General features: G+C 38.3%; 4 protein-coding genes across 5 annotated transcripts; 3 read left to right on the top strand and 1 right to left on the bottom strand.

Annotated features, from left to right (window-relative positions):
- The first annotated feature begins 250 nt into the window (after positions 1 to 250).
- On the top strand, positions 251 to 3,621 carry LOC126798188 (probable isoprenylcysteine alpha-carbonyl methylesterase ICMEL2). Its single transcript, XM_050525071.1, has 11 exons — positions 251 to 587; positions 751 to 827; positions 973 to 1,042; positions 1,120 to 1,200; positions 1,419 to 1,493; positions 1,699 to 1,800; positions 1,906 to 2,046; positions 2,355 to 2,420; positions 2,528 to 2,671; positions 2,967 to 3,057; positions 3,181 to 3,621. Exons 1-11 carry the CDS (start codon positions 313 to 315, stop codon positions 3,340 to 3,342), a joined length of 1,284 nt encoding a protein of 427 aa, XP_050381028.1. The 5' UTR covers positions 251 to 312; the 3' UTR covers positions 3,343 to 3,621.
- A 181-nt stretch (positions 3,622 to 3,802) lies between these two features.
- On the bottom strand, positions 3,803 to 5,414 carry LOC126799869 (uncharacterized). 2 transcript variants are annotated; one of them, XM_050527133.1, is made up of 2 exons: positions 5,348 to 5,414; positions 3,803 to 4,590 (listed from the first exon to the last, which is right to left on the bottom strand). In XM_050527133.1, exon 2 carries the CDS (start codon positions 4,551 to 4,553, stop codon positions 4,203 to 4,205), a length of 351 nt encoding a protein of 116 aa, XP_050383090.1. In that variant the 5' UTR covers positions 4,554 to 4,590; positions 5,348 to 5,414; the 3' UTR covers positions 3,803 to 4,202. The 2 variants fall into 2 exon arrangements, with proteins under 2 accessions (XP_050383090.1, XP_050383091.1); XM_050527134.1 differs by having other exon boundaries at positions 3,803 to 4,710; positions 5,348 to 5,390.
- Positions 5,415 to 5,943: 529 nt separating this feature from the next.
- LOC126797353 (protein GAMETE EXPRESSED 3) lies at positions 5,944 to 9,088 on the top strand. Its single transcript, XM_050523994.1, has 10 exons — positions 5,944 to 6,013; positions 6,114 to 6,292; positions 6,515 to 6,847; positions 7,118 to 7,364; positions 7,459 to 7,743; positions 7,833 to 7,922; positions 8,021 to 8,053; positions 8,136 to 8,195; positions 8,288 to 8,430; positions 8,537 to 9,088. Exons 1-10 carry the CDS (start codon positions 5,944 to 5,946, stop codon positions 9,086 to 9,088), a joined length of 1,992 nt encoding a protein of 663 aa, XP_050379951.1.
- A 516-nt stretch (positions 9,089 to 9,604) lies between these two features.
- LOC126798357 (uncharacterized) lies at positions 9,605 to 14,828 on the top strand. Its single transcript, XM_050525302.1, has 8 exons — positions 9,605 to 9,756; positions 10,176 to 10,531; positions 10,680 to 10,755; positions 11,037 to 11,117; positions 11,656 to 11,792; positions 12,250 to 12,502; positions 13,194 to 13,257; positions 13,973 to 14,828. Exons 2-8 carry the CDS (start codon positions 10,215 to 10,217, stop codon positions 14,581 to 14,583), a joined length of 1,539 nt encoding a protein of 512 aa, XP_050381259.1. The 5' UTR covers positions 9,605 to 9,756; positions 10,176 to 10,214; the 3' UTR covers positions 14,584 to 14,828.
- The last annotated feature ends 5 nt before the right edge of the window (positions 14,829 to 14,833 follow it).

Here is a 14,833-nt window from a genome sequence, read left to right as displayed (position 1 = left end):
ATCAGCAATAATGTCAGTACAAATTGACAAATAATATCAAGGATAGCTCACGTGGGATATGTGTGTGGTGTATATAATAATTTCTCACTTTTTCTAAAGAAATGAGAGAGAGAAACAGCTCTCTGTGCTTCTAAAATTTTCCGAGCGAGTCTGAGGCCTGGTCTCTTCTTCACCACCAACACCTTCACAGTTTCAACTTTGAAACTATTTCTTACCGTATTTAACTTCACCGCCAAAAAAAATCTTCACCCCCTCAATTTCACCTTCACAGCCACCACAAACAACCTCCCTCATCTCTCTCCGGTAATTAATATGAACCCCGCGGCGATCCTCCGGCAATCCTCGTCCTCGGCGGCGGAGGAGATGATGGAGATGGAGACCAGGCCATTCCTCTCCAAGTTCCTCAGCTATCCTCCCGCCTCTGCTGCCAGCACCAGCCAGCGCCTCCGTGCCAAGCACCTCGGCTCTCCCTCGCCTGCGACTCCGAGTCCGAGCCGGCAGAACTCGTTCGGCCGGGATATAGGTCACGCGGCCAAGGAGACCTACCTGGTGACTAGCCTCAGCTTCACGCTTCTTCAATACCTCGGGTACTCTCTCTTCCAAAGCCTAGCCTAGCTCGTTTATCCAATCTAAGTGTTGATTCTTAGATGATGAAGATTTGTTGAAATTGTGTTTGATTGGAAATGATTGGTTGTATTAGTGTTAATTAGGAATATTTTGAGTTGTTTCTAATCATTTATTTTCATTCAGGGTAGGCTACCGGTGGATCACAAGGTTACTTGCTCCTTATTGTTATACAATGTTACTAATGCCTGGATTTCTTCAAGGTCTGCGTCGCTAACTACCTGTTCATTTTATTAGTTACGAGATTGTCTATGTGTATTGCTTTATAAATGTTGGGGATATATTCTTTTTTATATGCCAGATAGATAATAAGAGTTCTTGATAGCATTTCTTTGTTTGATTCTGCAGTTGCATATTGTTATTACTTTTCAAGCCAGGTGCGGCGTAGTATTGTTTATGGAGATCAACCAAGAAATAGGTAGGTGAACTTTGTTCAAGGTCATGTGGTGTGGTTCTTTATTTGTGAATCTATTTTCACTATGGAGATGCACACAGGTTGGATCTATATTTGCCGAAAAATACTGATGGGAAAAAGCCAGTTGTGGTGTTTGTAACTGGCGGAGCCTGGATTATTGGGTGAGTTTTATATAGATGAAAGTACTGAATTAGGAAACCAACAGTTACCGGAAATCTCTTGTTCTTTCATGTATTCATATATAAGGCGTTGAGATGCTAATGTCCTATTCTTTCCACATGTTATGCGAAGCATAATAAAACTCAGTTTCTGATTAGGTTTGTGTAGCCATTTGTTTAGTTATTTGACATTAAGTTTCTACAGTTTCATGGTGGTTTAGGTATAAAGCATGGGGTTCTCTTTTAGGTCTGCAGTTGGCTGAAAGAAACATCATAGTGGCATGCATTGATTACAGGTAATTTTTTTAATTTAAGGCGCATGGAAATGGTTATGTGACAGAAGTATTTGGAAGAATATTAGGCACTTCGTATTGAAGGGACATGGTAGTAATAATACTACTATTTTCTGTATCACATCCAACCATCAAGTATATACTATTTACTTTCAGTCTGTTCTCTACCCTGCAAATGATGTTGATGTGAATCATATGATATATGCAGAAATTTTCCCCAGGGTACCATTAGTGACATGGTTGAAGATGCTTCTAATGGTATATCATTTATCTGCAACAATATAGCAGACTATGGAGGTGACCCGGACAGGTAAAAATGTTATTATTTTTGTCTTCATTTGCTCATACAACCTTGTAAGTTGTAAATGTGTGATTAAGTTTTTCACATTGGTCCTTTTGTGATTTTCTTGAGTAGAATCTATCTAATGGGGCAATCCGCTGGTGCACATATTTCCTCTTGTGCTCTTTTGGAGCAAGCTATCAGAGAATCTAAGAAGGAAGAGATAATTTATTGGAGTGTCTCTCAGATAAAGGCTTACTTTGGTTTATCTGGCGGGTAAAGTTCATTTGTTACACTAATATGAGTGGGGACTTCGGGTATACTGTATTTGGAGGAAAAAAAAAGATGAATGGGAAAGGTCTCTCTATTTGATCCAATGTGTTCGAATAGGGAGGAGTGTAGTAATAGCAGAAATTTTTCCATGAGTTCATATACTTTTGCAGTTTCGTCACATAACTTTTGCAATGTGTGGCATCATGAATTCATGATGCATGACTAATGATCACTTTTGGGCATTTGGCTTTGTTATAGTTGATCTATCTTTTTGACTGACAGCTAATAGTGTGTATATTTTCTCTAAACAGGTACAATTTATTTAATTTAGTTGACCATTTCGATAGTCGTGGACTCTGTCGATCCATTTTCTTAAGGTACTTACTGTGTGACATTTTGCTAGCCATTCATTGGCACAGTTTCTGCCTTATATTTTATCGTCTTCCTTACTTCATGGAGTTATTGTTTTCATGTGTCATTGCAGCATCATGGAAGGTGAAGAATCCTTGCATCAATTTTCTCCTGAAGTTAGAGTACAGGACCCAAGCAATAAAGATGCTATTTCTATCCTGCCTCCTATCACTCTGTTCCATGGAACTGCAGATTATTCGATACCATCAGATGCCAGGTTAAAATTGTCTTGATAAAATAAAAGAAACTGATGCTAACTGATGCTCCTGTGTACATGGTGTATAAATTGTATGCTTAAATCCTATTAGAAAACATATTGAATAAGTCTAGTCCCAACTCATATTGTTCTTTAACAATTTATGTGGTTGAATTAAGACATTCAAAGTTATGTGGCATTCATGTAGCCTAAAACTTCCACCACTCTATATTGACAAATCTGGAATCTTACTTTTTTCTGAAATTTTTATAACAGTATATTATATTTTCAAAACCTAATGTGTTACTGTTTGCAGTAAATTTTTTGTAAATGTTCTTCAAAGGGTAGGAGCTCAAGCTGACTTGGTACTATACGATGGAAAGAACCATACAGACTTGTTCCTTCAAGTAAGTTTCTGATGTGGCCTTGTACAATCGTCACTGTCACCAACTTGTAGCCTCTATCATTACTTGTATTTGTGCACTCGACAGTTATAGAAACCTGAAGGATTTAACTTTCTGCATTTGCAGGATCCCTTAAGAGGTGGTAAAGATGATTTGTTTGACCAACTAGTTGCTGTAATACATGCCAATGATATGGAAGCTCTTGAGCAAGATGCTGCGGCACCCCCTAGAAGGCGCCTTGTTCCTGAGATCTTGTTGAAATTGGCAGGCAACATCAGCCCCTTTTAGGCCTCACACTGTCATTGTTTTTCAACACACTTTAGGTAGACAGAAAGCGGAGGGTTCTAGATCTCTAGCAGTTTACGTTGGTGGCAAGGTTCAATCATTTTGGATAGTGATTAAGATAAGGTGGTCAGGTTGCAAGTCACAGATGAGTAGTGGCCTCAGAATATAATCTGGAGATTTATACTTGTAATCTGATTTATTCTTTGGCATACTAAAGAATATTCACATCTGTTCATATGAATGTATTAAATAGTTATACTTCTCGATCAATCATTTCCAAAAATTCTTGAGGAATTTTTCTTCTTTTTTTTCCTACCTGCACAAGGCCAAAACACATGGCAAAATGGAGAACACATGAAAATAATAGCCCAGAAGCTAAACAAATACCATGAACAAGACTTGTGTTTCTTCTCCCGACAAGATATGCTTGTCTTCTAAATTCAGATTTATTTGAGTTGTAATATGTCCTTTTCATCTGTTCTGATAAAGGTTAGTACCTCACAAAGCAAGGATAGCTACATTGAGCTACTGCAGGTCTGCAACCTCAGAACTCAGTTTACATAGTTTCTGCTTTTCTTTGGGACATCAATACAAACCCCTATTAACTTGGGGAAATCATCATCAAGAAAAATGAGGATGACATGTTGCATTTAGTATCCTCTTCTGCTTAAAGGCAATGAATATCAGTTTCTAACTTTTCATCCTATAACATTAAACATCTGCACTCTCCAACTATCAGCTACATCCGTACCAAGCAATCTGTATTCAAGTTGGTAGAAATTTTTTTTTTTAATTTTTTTTTTAAAGCTGAACAAAATCTTGATTGATCTTCACTATTTGGGGATCAATAACTTCACTACGTACTAAGAAGTTTTGTCAACAGATGGTGGAGAGACCTTTGGAACTGGGGTGGCAGGGGTCCGATTTGTGCTTGAGCTAACGGTTGCACTTGCACGCTCCTCAGCTGCATGATGCTTGCGTAATGTCTCCTGAAGAGCTCGTATTCGATCCTCAGTTTTTCGAAGCTTTCTCCATCTGTAGGTAGTCCAAAGGGCCAAACCACCATATACAACACTGTAGGAAGCCCACACATAAGGATAGGTCTCTGCATGCTCTTTGATTTGCCTATACTTTGCTTCCACTGCTCCGATGAAACCAACAGATTGGGAACTTGCAGTTTGCTGATTTTCTTCTCCAGTTTCCTGAGTTGCCATTCCGCAAAACTTTTACGCGATTTCGTAATTCAACCCTCTGCAATAAATTGGCAATTTCCAAACAGTGAACAGAGCAATCTTAAACCACATGACTACACGGGTAAGCAATGAGAAGCACACTATGGTCATGTCAACAATGCCACACTCCTGCAAACAACTATACCAACCATTTCAACTAAGACACAGCCAAAACAAAACATAGAAATTGGTACACAAAGTTTTTGACCGCATTATTAGCAAACTAAATGCCTACAGACAATATCATGAAGTTCCATGCAATGTAACTTGCATGTCATTCATTTCATCGAAAAGACTGCTAAACACAAGAAAATGCAAAATTTTCAGAGGAAAAATCCATCTGGATAAGACAACTTGGAATTGGCTTCAGAGCTAAGAACTCTCATTCATTTAGTTGTTCTATAATAAATCCAATTTAGAGTTAAAAAAGAAAACCCTCTGAAATCAGAGGACCCATCATTCCAATATTAATCAACACAAAACCCATTAATACCCGAAAGTCATTCACAAAAATAAGCAACAGGGTTTATGAGGGGTTTAACAAGCACAGCATCCAATCCCAAATAAGGGTAAGAATCACGGATCAAAATTTCAACACCGCAAATCTAATACATATTCACACAGCATAATGTAAAACCAGATTGAACCACCAACACAAATTAGCTTTGCAAATCAGAAAATTAAGGTTTTAGCTATACCCACAAAAACAAATCCATTATAAAGTGGAAGTAAATCATATGTAGTGAAAATAAAGCTGAGAAAGATTGGAGCTTTACCTGTGGTGGGCTGTGGGCACTTTCTCCTTCAGAGATTGCAAACAAGAAAAGAGAGGGCAAAAACGAAAGGGTTTAGCACCCATGAAAAGAGAAACGACATGTCTGAAGACGTCGTATAAGGTTTTATGAAGCGGTGCTCTTTTGGGATTTGACTGGCTATTTTTAAATCCACAAAGGGTAAAATAGTCTTTTTGACAACGTACCGGTTTGTTTTAAGCTCGGACCCGACATCTTCCGCGCGTTACCGGGCGTTTTTTTTTTTGTGCAAAACAATATACTCTTACAAAATATTAGGATATGTGCCCAATGTTCCCGGATTTCAGCCGTTGACAGATCGGTGTGTCAGGAAAAGACAATTTTATCCCTATGTGTTTTGTTAATTTACAGCCTCACCAATGTCTGTTGGACGCGCTTCCTACGCGGGAGGATGGAATATGCTTTTTACGACGTCGTCTGTTTTTTTCATCCAGTGCTGCTCTTCATATTTGTCCCCCACGTCATGGAGCAGTTAAAAGTAACTGTTAAAACTTTTCATGTCCTCTATCACTGTCACACTGATACATTGTTCTCTCCTCTTCAATCTCTAGTTCTCTACAATGGCGATGTTCCCATCTCTGGTGTTACTGAGCTTCTTGGTCTTCTTGGCTTTAACCCATTCTCAGCCTGGTACTGAAGTTCTGTGTGTTCATTTTGTATATGCTCTACTAAAACCTTAGGCTATTCATAGGGTTAGGGTTCTTATTCATTGATGGATGCTTTGTTTCAGGTAAGGAAATTAGTTATCGTAGACTTTCGAGGCCTCTGATTGGTCATGATGGGAAAGTTTATGCTTGCTCTGAGAAAGATTTGCTCGCATTTGAAAGTAATGGGACTATTGCTTGGATCCTGCATTTGAATTATACTTGCAGTTTTGATATGCCTCCAGTTCATGGTGGTAAAGAAAATGTATGAGATTTTCAAAGAGTTCTTGCAAATTTCGAGTCCTTATAGTAGTTATTGGAACATTACTCGAGAAAGTTGGAGCACTACTATAGCACTTGAGCACCACTAGAACTCGAAAGATTTAGTTGAACATTTTAATATAGGATATTGTTACAAAAATGGGAAATGTCTAATATACTATCAATTTGGTTTTGTAAAGTTGTTGACGTTTGCAACTCTTTTCAGATGTATTTCGTTGCAGATAATAATAGGGTGCTTCAGGTGAGCTTGTTCAACAATGGAACTTCTAAACCATCTGCAGAAGTTTTACTCAGTACAGAACCAACTAAAGAAGGAGATGGTGAGATTGTTGGGTTGGCAGTTAGCACAGTAAGTTCATCTGTGTATGTAAACATTAGGCGTAGGGGTCTCTTTGCATACACGTCGCGTGGACAGTTGCTCTGGAGTGCTGGACCAGTGATCGATCAACATGGATATCAACAGGGTTGTAGGAAGAACATTGCAGATTGTTACTTTAACTCCGTCCCTGTGATTGATCAATGTGAGGCTAGTCTATATGTAAGGTCTGCTCGTCCCTTTTAATTTTCTTAAATATTTCTGCACATAACATGATGCGAAAAATAGATGCAAACAATACAGACCTGAAAAGAGGACTACAATACAATCTTTAATTGAGAAATCAAATAATATGAACCTTTGTCTATGAAGAATGTGTATAATTTATGAGAGGTGCCATAACTGTGTTAATCTTTCAGTTTTATTTGTCAGATGAACAATTTACAGTGTGGCAAACATTAAACATGCACATTTCCCCTTTTTGATTTGCAGATATCCAATACTGCAGGAGAACTGTACTCTTTATCTATTCGTAGTCCTCATTTCAAATGGATCCAGGATTTAAGTTCATATGAGAAAGTTTTCTCTATAACTCCTGGAAACAATGGTCGGTTGTATATTTCTGTTCCAACCAAGGCTCGTTTGTTGGCACTAGATGTTTCTTCAGGAAATGTGCTGTGGGAAGGAATTATTGGGCCACTAAGTACAGCAGATCACACACCTGTTGTCGATTCTAATGGTAACTCTTTTGTATGAAGTCATTTTCAGGTTGATCTTGGTCATTATAACCAGTTAACATATTTGCCTTTCTGCTACTTTATACACTTTTACAGGTTGGATATCTATTGGCTCCTTAGATGGGTACCTATATACATTTTCGCCAACTGGGGTTCTTAAGAAATTCTCGAAAGCAGCTGCAATAAATTCAGTTATCCAAGTCACTCCATTTCTTGACTGCACTGGCTTTGCAGTTTATATTGCTCAGACTGAAATGGAGGGGAAGATCAGTCACACAGTAGGTGAATATACATTTGTTTCAGCATTGAAACCAAAAGGTGTAGTCTTTACCTTGTATGTTCCAGCAACCGGGTCCATCTACTGGTCTGGAAGATATCCTGGTAATTTCAGTGCTCCCCTGCTACTTTTTACATACCATTTTCACTGCTTTGCTAGCACTCTAAATGCTTCCAGTGGTTTATTTTACCAGGTGCTCAATTCTCATCCTTGATTTCTCATAGTGATCTCCACCATTTTATACTGGACGAAAGGATTGTTCTTGCCTTTGTTGCTGCTTCAAGTAAGATTATTGTTCAACAATTTTTGTGCTATTTTTTTAAGTCCGCAAATATGTAAGGACAAATATAATGACCATTTGTTTTTCATCAATGATTGCAGAGACCGGAAACCCACTGGCATGCCGTTCTATGCGTAAGAACCAACTCCACAATGGCACAATTCTAATTTTTCTCATAGATTTCTAGTTAACATAATTTTTTTTCTTAAAACATAGGTCAAAAGTTTATGTCTAGCTGCTCCCAAGTAAGGCCGAAGCTTGCCAACATCTACACAGGTAATTAGTAGTGATTCTATATGACTTGGAATATGCTGTTATTGTAAATTTTGAACTTGAAGGTCAAGTTAGTCTTACTTAATCATCTTCAGGTAGTCAAAGGGCAATACTCTTGTTCCTGCTCTTTGAATCTGTAATCTTGGTACTACTAGCTGGACTTGTGCGGTTCTGTTGTATATTTTGGAGTAAAAAGAAGGTTCAAGGTCAAAACCTTGGTACTTTTCTTGAAAAACGAGTGAGTTTTGTATCCTTGTATATTCAGCTACTCTGCCTTTGCTTATGTTTTAACAATGACCAGAGATGCTTCTACTAGTTTGCTACCCTTTTTGTCCTAATTTCAGCGTTCTCTTCGACTTAAAAAGAAGGCATTCGATAGGACAATTACAGAACTTGAGCAAAAGGCAGCAAATGAAGCAGTGGCCGACAATGAGGCGCTTGAGAAATTAGGCAGTCTGTTACAAGAAAGGGAAGGCATCCAGAGGAAGTTATCAACAACCTATAGTTTGGGAAGGGATAGGATCACCTCAAGGTCAAAATCTCTTCTTCCTTTGTACGATGGGAAATCAAGAAGCCACTTTCAAGGAGCTAAGAAAAAGAGCGTCGCTGTATTTCACACATTGAGTGATGCATCATCTCCCAAAGAACATAGCAGTGATGGGGAGAGTAGCTGGACTTCTTATGAAGACAAGGGGAAAGAACCTTTGGAACAAGAGAGTTCAAGTGAGAGTGAGTCCTTTACAAAGGATCATCGGAAGAGTTCTTCCGAGACAGCTTCTTCTTCAAGAAGATTTGTGGATCATGATGAGGGTGAAGTACAGTCTTTGCATGAGATGAGGATTGGTGGTAGGAGCTTCTCTTTGAAGAAGAGAAGGACTATGTCCTCAACTAATTAAACAGCAGAAGCTAGAAACTAGAAATAATACTCGCATGCTAGAGTTACAGAACCATGTACATAGATCACTCTAACTCGAGACTCCTTCACCCCCACCACTTGTCTAACCCGATCAAAGGTCCATCTCATGATGGTAAGATCATTATTATTATATGTGTTTATATTTTTGAGAACTTATTATGTGTTTATTTTAAATGATGATTTTGACTAGATATTACATATGAGTGAACTAAAACTCATTACACATTACTCAACATCACATGTCCTTCTAAGTTGTATCTTTGCATTAACCAACTTTAGTTAGGCCATAATCACATATTGAAGTATTGAACAGAAGTTGAAGAATCAAGATTTTGAATCTATCTTGGAATATTTTAAATTTATTGTCTTGGATGGTGAAACTTGACCAATTGCACATGCTCAAGATTGGCGCTCTTCAATTCCTATATTCACAAATTGACCAAAAATCTCCTCTCTTAAAATACAAAAGGAAACAAAACAAAAAGAATTAAAAGGACGCATCCACTCATTACTCTTGACTCGAGAAATAAACAGCTGCCACTACGGCGGCGGCGACGACGACAGAGAGTGCCGGAACCCTAATTCCCAATTCAGCTGGGGCGTGGCATTTCAACAAAACCCTAATCTCACTCAACCCCAGATTCCAAGGTTCTACCTTTACACTTCAAATCCCCAATTCCAAGTTTTCTTCCACTAGATGTATCTTCCCAGATTGGTTTTCGAGATACCCAGGTTTTATAGTGGGTGATTTTAGCTTAAAGGCTTAAGCTTTATTGGTAGAAGGAGACTGAATCCATTAACTATCATATGCCATTGTCTTGGAGTTTGTTGCTGCTTTAAAGATTGCTTCTTTGTGTTAGAATTTGGGTAGTTAAAGATTTGGCTGTGTTTTTCTAGCTGAAATGTGAGTTTAGTTTCAGTTAAGTGTCTGTTAAATTCTGGAAGATTAGTGTTAGTTATATCTATCTACATGTTTTCTTTGATGGGTATGTTTAGGGGTATTGATTTATGAAGTCTGATACTTTACTCAGTTTTGTGGAGTAATGATGATTGTTCATGTAATGCAGTGTGAGCTGTTGTAGTAAGGAATTGCTTCTTTGATCGGAATGGATTCTAAGGATTTTATTGCTCTCCCGGATTCCGGTGACTCTGGCTTTGAGGATGGCGAGCTTAATAATGAGGACTCTAAAGAGGTTGATGCTCAACTTACTAAGTCTGAGGAGAAAGAAGATAAACCGAACAGTGAGAATCTAGGGTGCGAGAGCACTGCTCAATGCGAAGCAAGCCTTGCCAATGAATTGGTTGATCACAATTCAGATATGGAAATCGAGGATATAAACAACCTCCCTCCTTTAAAAAGAGCTCGAACCACAGTGGAGGAGCAGCAAGTTTCAGTGCGTATAACATATAATTCTTTAACAAGGTTAGCTGGAGTAACTATTGTTGCATAACATTTTCTGTGATTTCAGACAAATATATCAAAAGTATATAGTTATACGGTATCAATAGCAATGTTATGCCTGTAATTGTGGTTTTCTAAATTTTCTAAGCACAATGTTTCAATATTTTAGAGCTAGTAAACACAAGCTTGAAGAACTGTTACGGCAGTGGTCAGAGTGGCATGCCAAACATGTTTCTGCATCTCAAGTAAGACTCACTCATAATTTCTTTTAAAATTCGAAGTTGAATTATAATCATACAAAATTATTGAATTTTAAGCTAGTTTAGTTAGAGAACAAGACATTATATGGAGTGAAAGGAAGATTTTCGTAGAGAATGTGAGGTTTTTAATTTAGAGTCACATGGAAGGATGTTACTGATATTGATTTTTTAGCTAAATCATGATGTGTTATTATGCACCACCTTTTGTCTACATTATGGCTCTCTTTGGTGTTAACATACTACTTTAATTACATGATGATATTCAGGATCCTACTCAAGTGTTAGAATCAGGTGAAGAGACACTATTTCCTGCTCTTCATGTTGGCACAGAGAGGACGTCTGGGGTGGTGAGTCTCCTCCTATTCTATTGTCTGCTTTGCTCTATATTTGTCTTCTGGTTTTCAGATTTTGTGGTTTTTTTTTTGGCTTGCCGAAAGGTTTGTATCTTTCATACGTCCTTCCCCTATTTTGACATTCCTTTTCCTACCCAACAGATGTGTAAAGGGTAAGACAAAAGACATGTATATTTGATAGTCAGTGGTGCATTGCTCAATCTGTATATTCATGTCCTTCCCCTTTTCTAACTTTCCTTTACTTCGCCAAGAGACATGGGGTAAAGGGTAAGACAAAGATATGTATATTTAATACTCAGTGGTGCATTGCTCAAGCTGTAGTTGATTAATATAGGTAGTTCAAAAATACTATGATGGCTTTTTTCACGTTATAAGCCACTGATTGCAGTTCCTGAGAAAAACCTTCTGTACTCACCTTCCCTATTTTGAGATTTTTAGATGCCTGAAGCTATTTTCTGTTCACTTTTACTCGTTTGTACACATCATTTTTTCGTTCAGTAATCAGTGTTTCTGAATAAGCTTTCCTGGGCAGTCTTTTTGGATGGACAACCAAACTGGGACAGCACAGAACATGGAAACATTGCCTTCGGATAGCAACAATGCGCCTCTGTATGATCGTGGTTATGCCTTAGGCTTGACTATGGCCAGTAGTTCAACTAATCAGGAGGGGTAAATTTCCAACTTCCCTTACAAATATTATCGTGCTACTCAAATTAAAGGCATGATTGTGTGAACTAAGATGACTGGTAAACAGAATATCAGCTTGGATTATCGATGGCCATCCAGCATCATCATAAGAACTTGACATCTATTCTGTGCTTAACAAAGTGCCAGTATCAATTGGACTCTTTGACATTGGAACTTTGCTAATCATTGAGTGGACCAAAAGAACAGTACTTATGTGTTGTCTTTTGTTCACCAGATCTGAGTCTGTGCTTCACTTGTTCTCTTCTTGGCCTCACTAAAATCTATGATCTAGTCATTTTATGATTGTTATATCTATTGGTGAAAAAATTGAATGTCAAGGTTGTCTTTGGAATTCATTTCTACTTCTACTTATAAGCAACATTTAGTTTTGTTCAGATGCCCTAGATTTTCATACATCTTTTCGTTCGGAACTTTTCAGAGGCTTGGAGATTATAGATGATGCTAGCCGTTGTTTCAATTGTGGTTCTTATAATCATGCTTTGAGGGAATGCCCCAAGCCTCGTGACCATGTTGCTGTCAATAATGCCCGCAAACAGCTCAAGATTAAAAAAAATCAAGCTCCTAATTCTCGCAACTCAACTCGTTATTATCAGAATTCCCCAGCTGGAAAATACGATGGTCTTAGGCCTGGTGCTCTCGATGCTGAGACAAGGAAGCTTTTGGGTCTTGGGGTAAGCCATAACAAGGAGACTTGTTTAAATCTTATTGATGCTAGTTTGGCATTACAATCCAGATACTGTCAATTATTCATTCAGCTTCTCTTCCCAATGCCACTAGAATGCCAGACTTGAACTGTGATATTGTACTGTGATTTGCATCATCAAGAAGATAGGCTTATAATGTGCAACTGTGAATAAAGTCAGTTGTAAGGAGTATTTTACCCAGCCCCAGACCTATTAGTATGTTAGATTTTGTTGAGGAAGTGATGTAAGGTTGTGATGGCTGTTACCTTGCAATTATACATTAACTTAATTGAGTTAGCACAAGTGGTCTGGGAGGGTGGGGATCTGGGTCAGGGTTAGGTTAGGATAGGTCAGGACCATCAGGGGTTTAAACCCCTCCAATTTAGCCACCCGTGAAGAAAGTTGAACCTGCATCCCACCTTTAACTTTCATACAGCTGAAGCTCTGTAACTCATCACTTCTTGAGTTATGACTGCAAACCTTTTCTGAACTGTCTTAGCAAGGATAGACGCTACATTAAAGATCATATCTATTTAACATGTTTACTTGAGTATGAAGACTCTGCCGGTCACATGTTAAAGTTTGGTTTTCTTTTCTGGAGCTTTCATTCTTGTCAAGAAAAAATTCTTTTTTATTTTATGTTATATTTAAAATTTCTGTGATTTTGACAATTCTGTAGGAACTTGATCCACCTCCTTGGCTTAACAGAATGCGAGAAATTGGATACCCACCTGGATATTTAGGTAACTAATGGATTTCTTTTTTCTCATTGTATGCTGTCACCAGTAACCAATTTAGAGTTTAAAATGCTGTAGTGCCCCAGAATTACAGCCTCTTTCCCCTTTCTCCTGGGCTGACTTCAGAGGAGCACATTAAGAAGATCAAATTTAAGCTCAGTGAACATATATTTATGTTTTTTTTCTTCAGTTCCTATGACTAACCAATGGGGTGGCTGGTGTTAATTGTATTTAAATGTTAACAGCAAGAGGTTTTTCTTCACTTCCCTCTGGCATAACTCTCTCTCTCTCTCTCTCTCTCTCTCTCTCTCTCAGCTAAAGTATATGTGATGAATAATAAATTTAATTTTTATGGAGTTAGTTTTATACATTATATCATTTGTATGAAATATTTCACATCTAAGTCTGCCTATAAGTGCATTAAAGATACATCAGAATTCTAGGTTAGAAATGTACCTGAATTCATGGACGCAATTTAGTGTAATTTGGTTTGACACTTTAAACTGTTGCTTGGTTGTTCATAGGTTACGGGTATCATTTGCTTTGTTTGTTGAAAATGTTCTGCTAATTTCCTGGAAAGCATCCCCGCGGACATCCTGTTTTTCACTTTTTTGTATCTTCTTAGGATAATCCACTGTTTGTGACATCAATATATTGTACTTCCATTTTCTTTATGTTAGATTATTTTTCGGAGCCTTGACACTTTTCTTGACAATTGTAGATGTTGATGATGAGGACCAGCCGTCAGGAATAATAATCCACGGTGTTGAGGAAACTAAGGTGGAACAGGAGGATGGGGAAATCGTTGACACTGACCTTCCTGAACTACCTAAACCTCAGAGAAAAATGACGGTTGGATTTCCAGGGTTGAATGCACCAATCCCAGAAAATGCGGATGAGAGGCGCTGGGCACCTAGCGCTTCATTTTCAGATCCCTCGAGGAACTACTCGCACAGTAGGGCTAACCATTATTCTGAGCCTGTCAGCAGAGGCCATTACCGTGAGCAGAGGTGGACTCGAGATTATAGAGATGATGGGCCTCCTGGTGTGGACCCAGGTTATGCGCCATCTAGTTATCCTCCGAGATATGGGAGTTATGAATACAATTCACGCAGTGCGAGCATTGCTTCAGCCCCTAGAAGCCCTACCCTGGGAAGGTCCCGCTCAGAGAGAGGTAGAAGAAGCAGTGAGTTTTCTTTTCCATACTCACCCACCAGGGATTCCGACAAATTAGATTATTTGAGTCATGAAAGCAAGAATGACTATGACCCTGATAGTTCAAGTCATAGCTGGGAGAGGGTAGATAGGCATCGCCATCACCGTAGGAGGTGATGATAGTGATATGTAACAACAAGGAATAGATGTTTATTTGATGGTAATTAGATGATTGAAATTGAGCAGAGGGATTTGTACAAAGATCTAGATGAGACTAGATGAGTTTTGATTGCTTTGGGATAGTTTGTTGTATGTTTAACAAGTACAATTTCCTTTGTTGCTTTTTGTTTCTATGGTCAAGCTGTTGAACACACTGTAGTTGTTTTGAGGAAATACTACTAATCTTCACACTGCATTTCTCAAGTAC

The sequence above is a fragment of the Argentina anserina genome, chromosome 6 (genome assembly GCF_933775445.1).
Source record: "Argentina anserina chromosome 6, drPotAnse1.1, whole genome shotgun sequence".
NCBI lineage: Eukaryota > Viridiplantae > Streptophyta > Magnoliopsida > Rosales > Rosaceae > Argentina > Argentina anserina.
Note: the sequence above shows the minus strand (reverse complement) of the source record. Positions and strands in the feature narration are given on the sequence as shown.

Coding starts and splice junctions, on each gene's coding strand:
- LOC126798188 (XM_050525071.1), top strand. CDS start 313: ATGAACCCCGCGGCGATCCTCCGGCAATCCTCGTCCTCGGCGGCGGAG. Junction 828..972: donor AATGCCTGGATTTCTTCAAG/GTCTGCGTCGCT, acceptor TTGATTCTGCAG/TTGCATATTGTTATTACTTT. Junction 1,801..1,905: donor TATGGAGGTGACCCGGACAG/GTAAAAATGTTA, acceptor TTTCTTGAGTAG/AATCTATCTAATGGGGCAAT.
- LOC126798357 (XM_050525302.1), top strand. CDS start 10,215: ATGGATTCTAAGGATTTTATTGCTCTCCCGGATTCCGGTGACTCTGGC. Junction 10,532..10,679: donor ACATATAATTCTTTAACAAG/GTTAGCTGGAGT, acceptor TCAATATTTTAG/AGCTAGTAAACACAAGCTTG. Junction 11,793..12,249: donor AGTTCAACTAATCAGGAGGG/GTAAATTTCCAA, acceptor GGAACTTTTCAG/AGGCTTGGAGATTATAGATG.
- LOC126799869 (XM_050527133.1), bottom strand. CDS start 4,553: ATGGCAACTCAGGAAACTGGAGAAGAAAATCAGCAAACTGCAAGTTCC.
- LOC126797353 (XM_050523994.1), top strand. CDS start 5,944: ATGGCGATGTTCCCATCTCTGGTGTTACTGAGCTTCTTGGTCTTCTTG. Junction 7,365..7,458: donor ACCTGTTGTCGATTCTAATG/GTAACTCTTTTG, acceptor ACACTTTTACAG/GTTGGATATCTATTGGCTCC. Junction 8,431..8,536: donor GTACTTTTCTTGAAAAACGA/GTGAGTTTTGTA, acceptor TCCTAATTTCAG/CGTTCTCTTCGACTTAAAAA.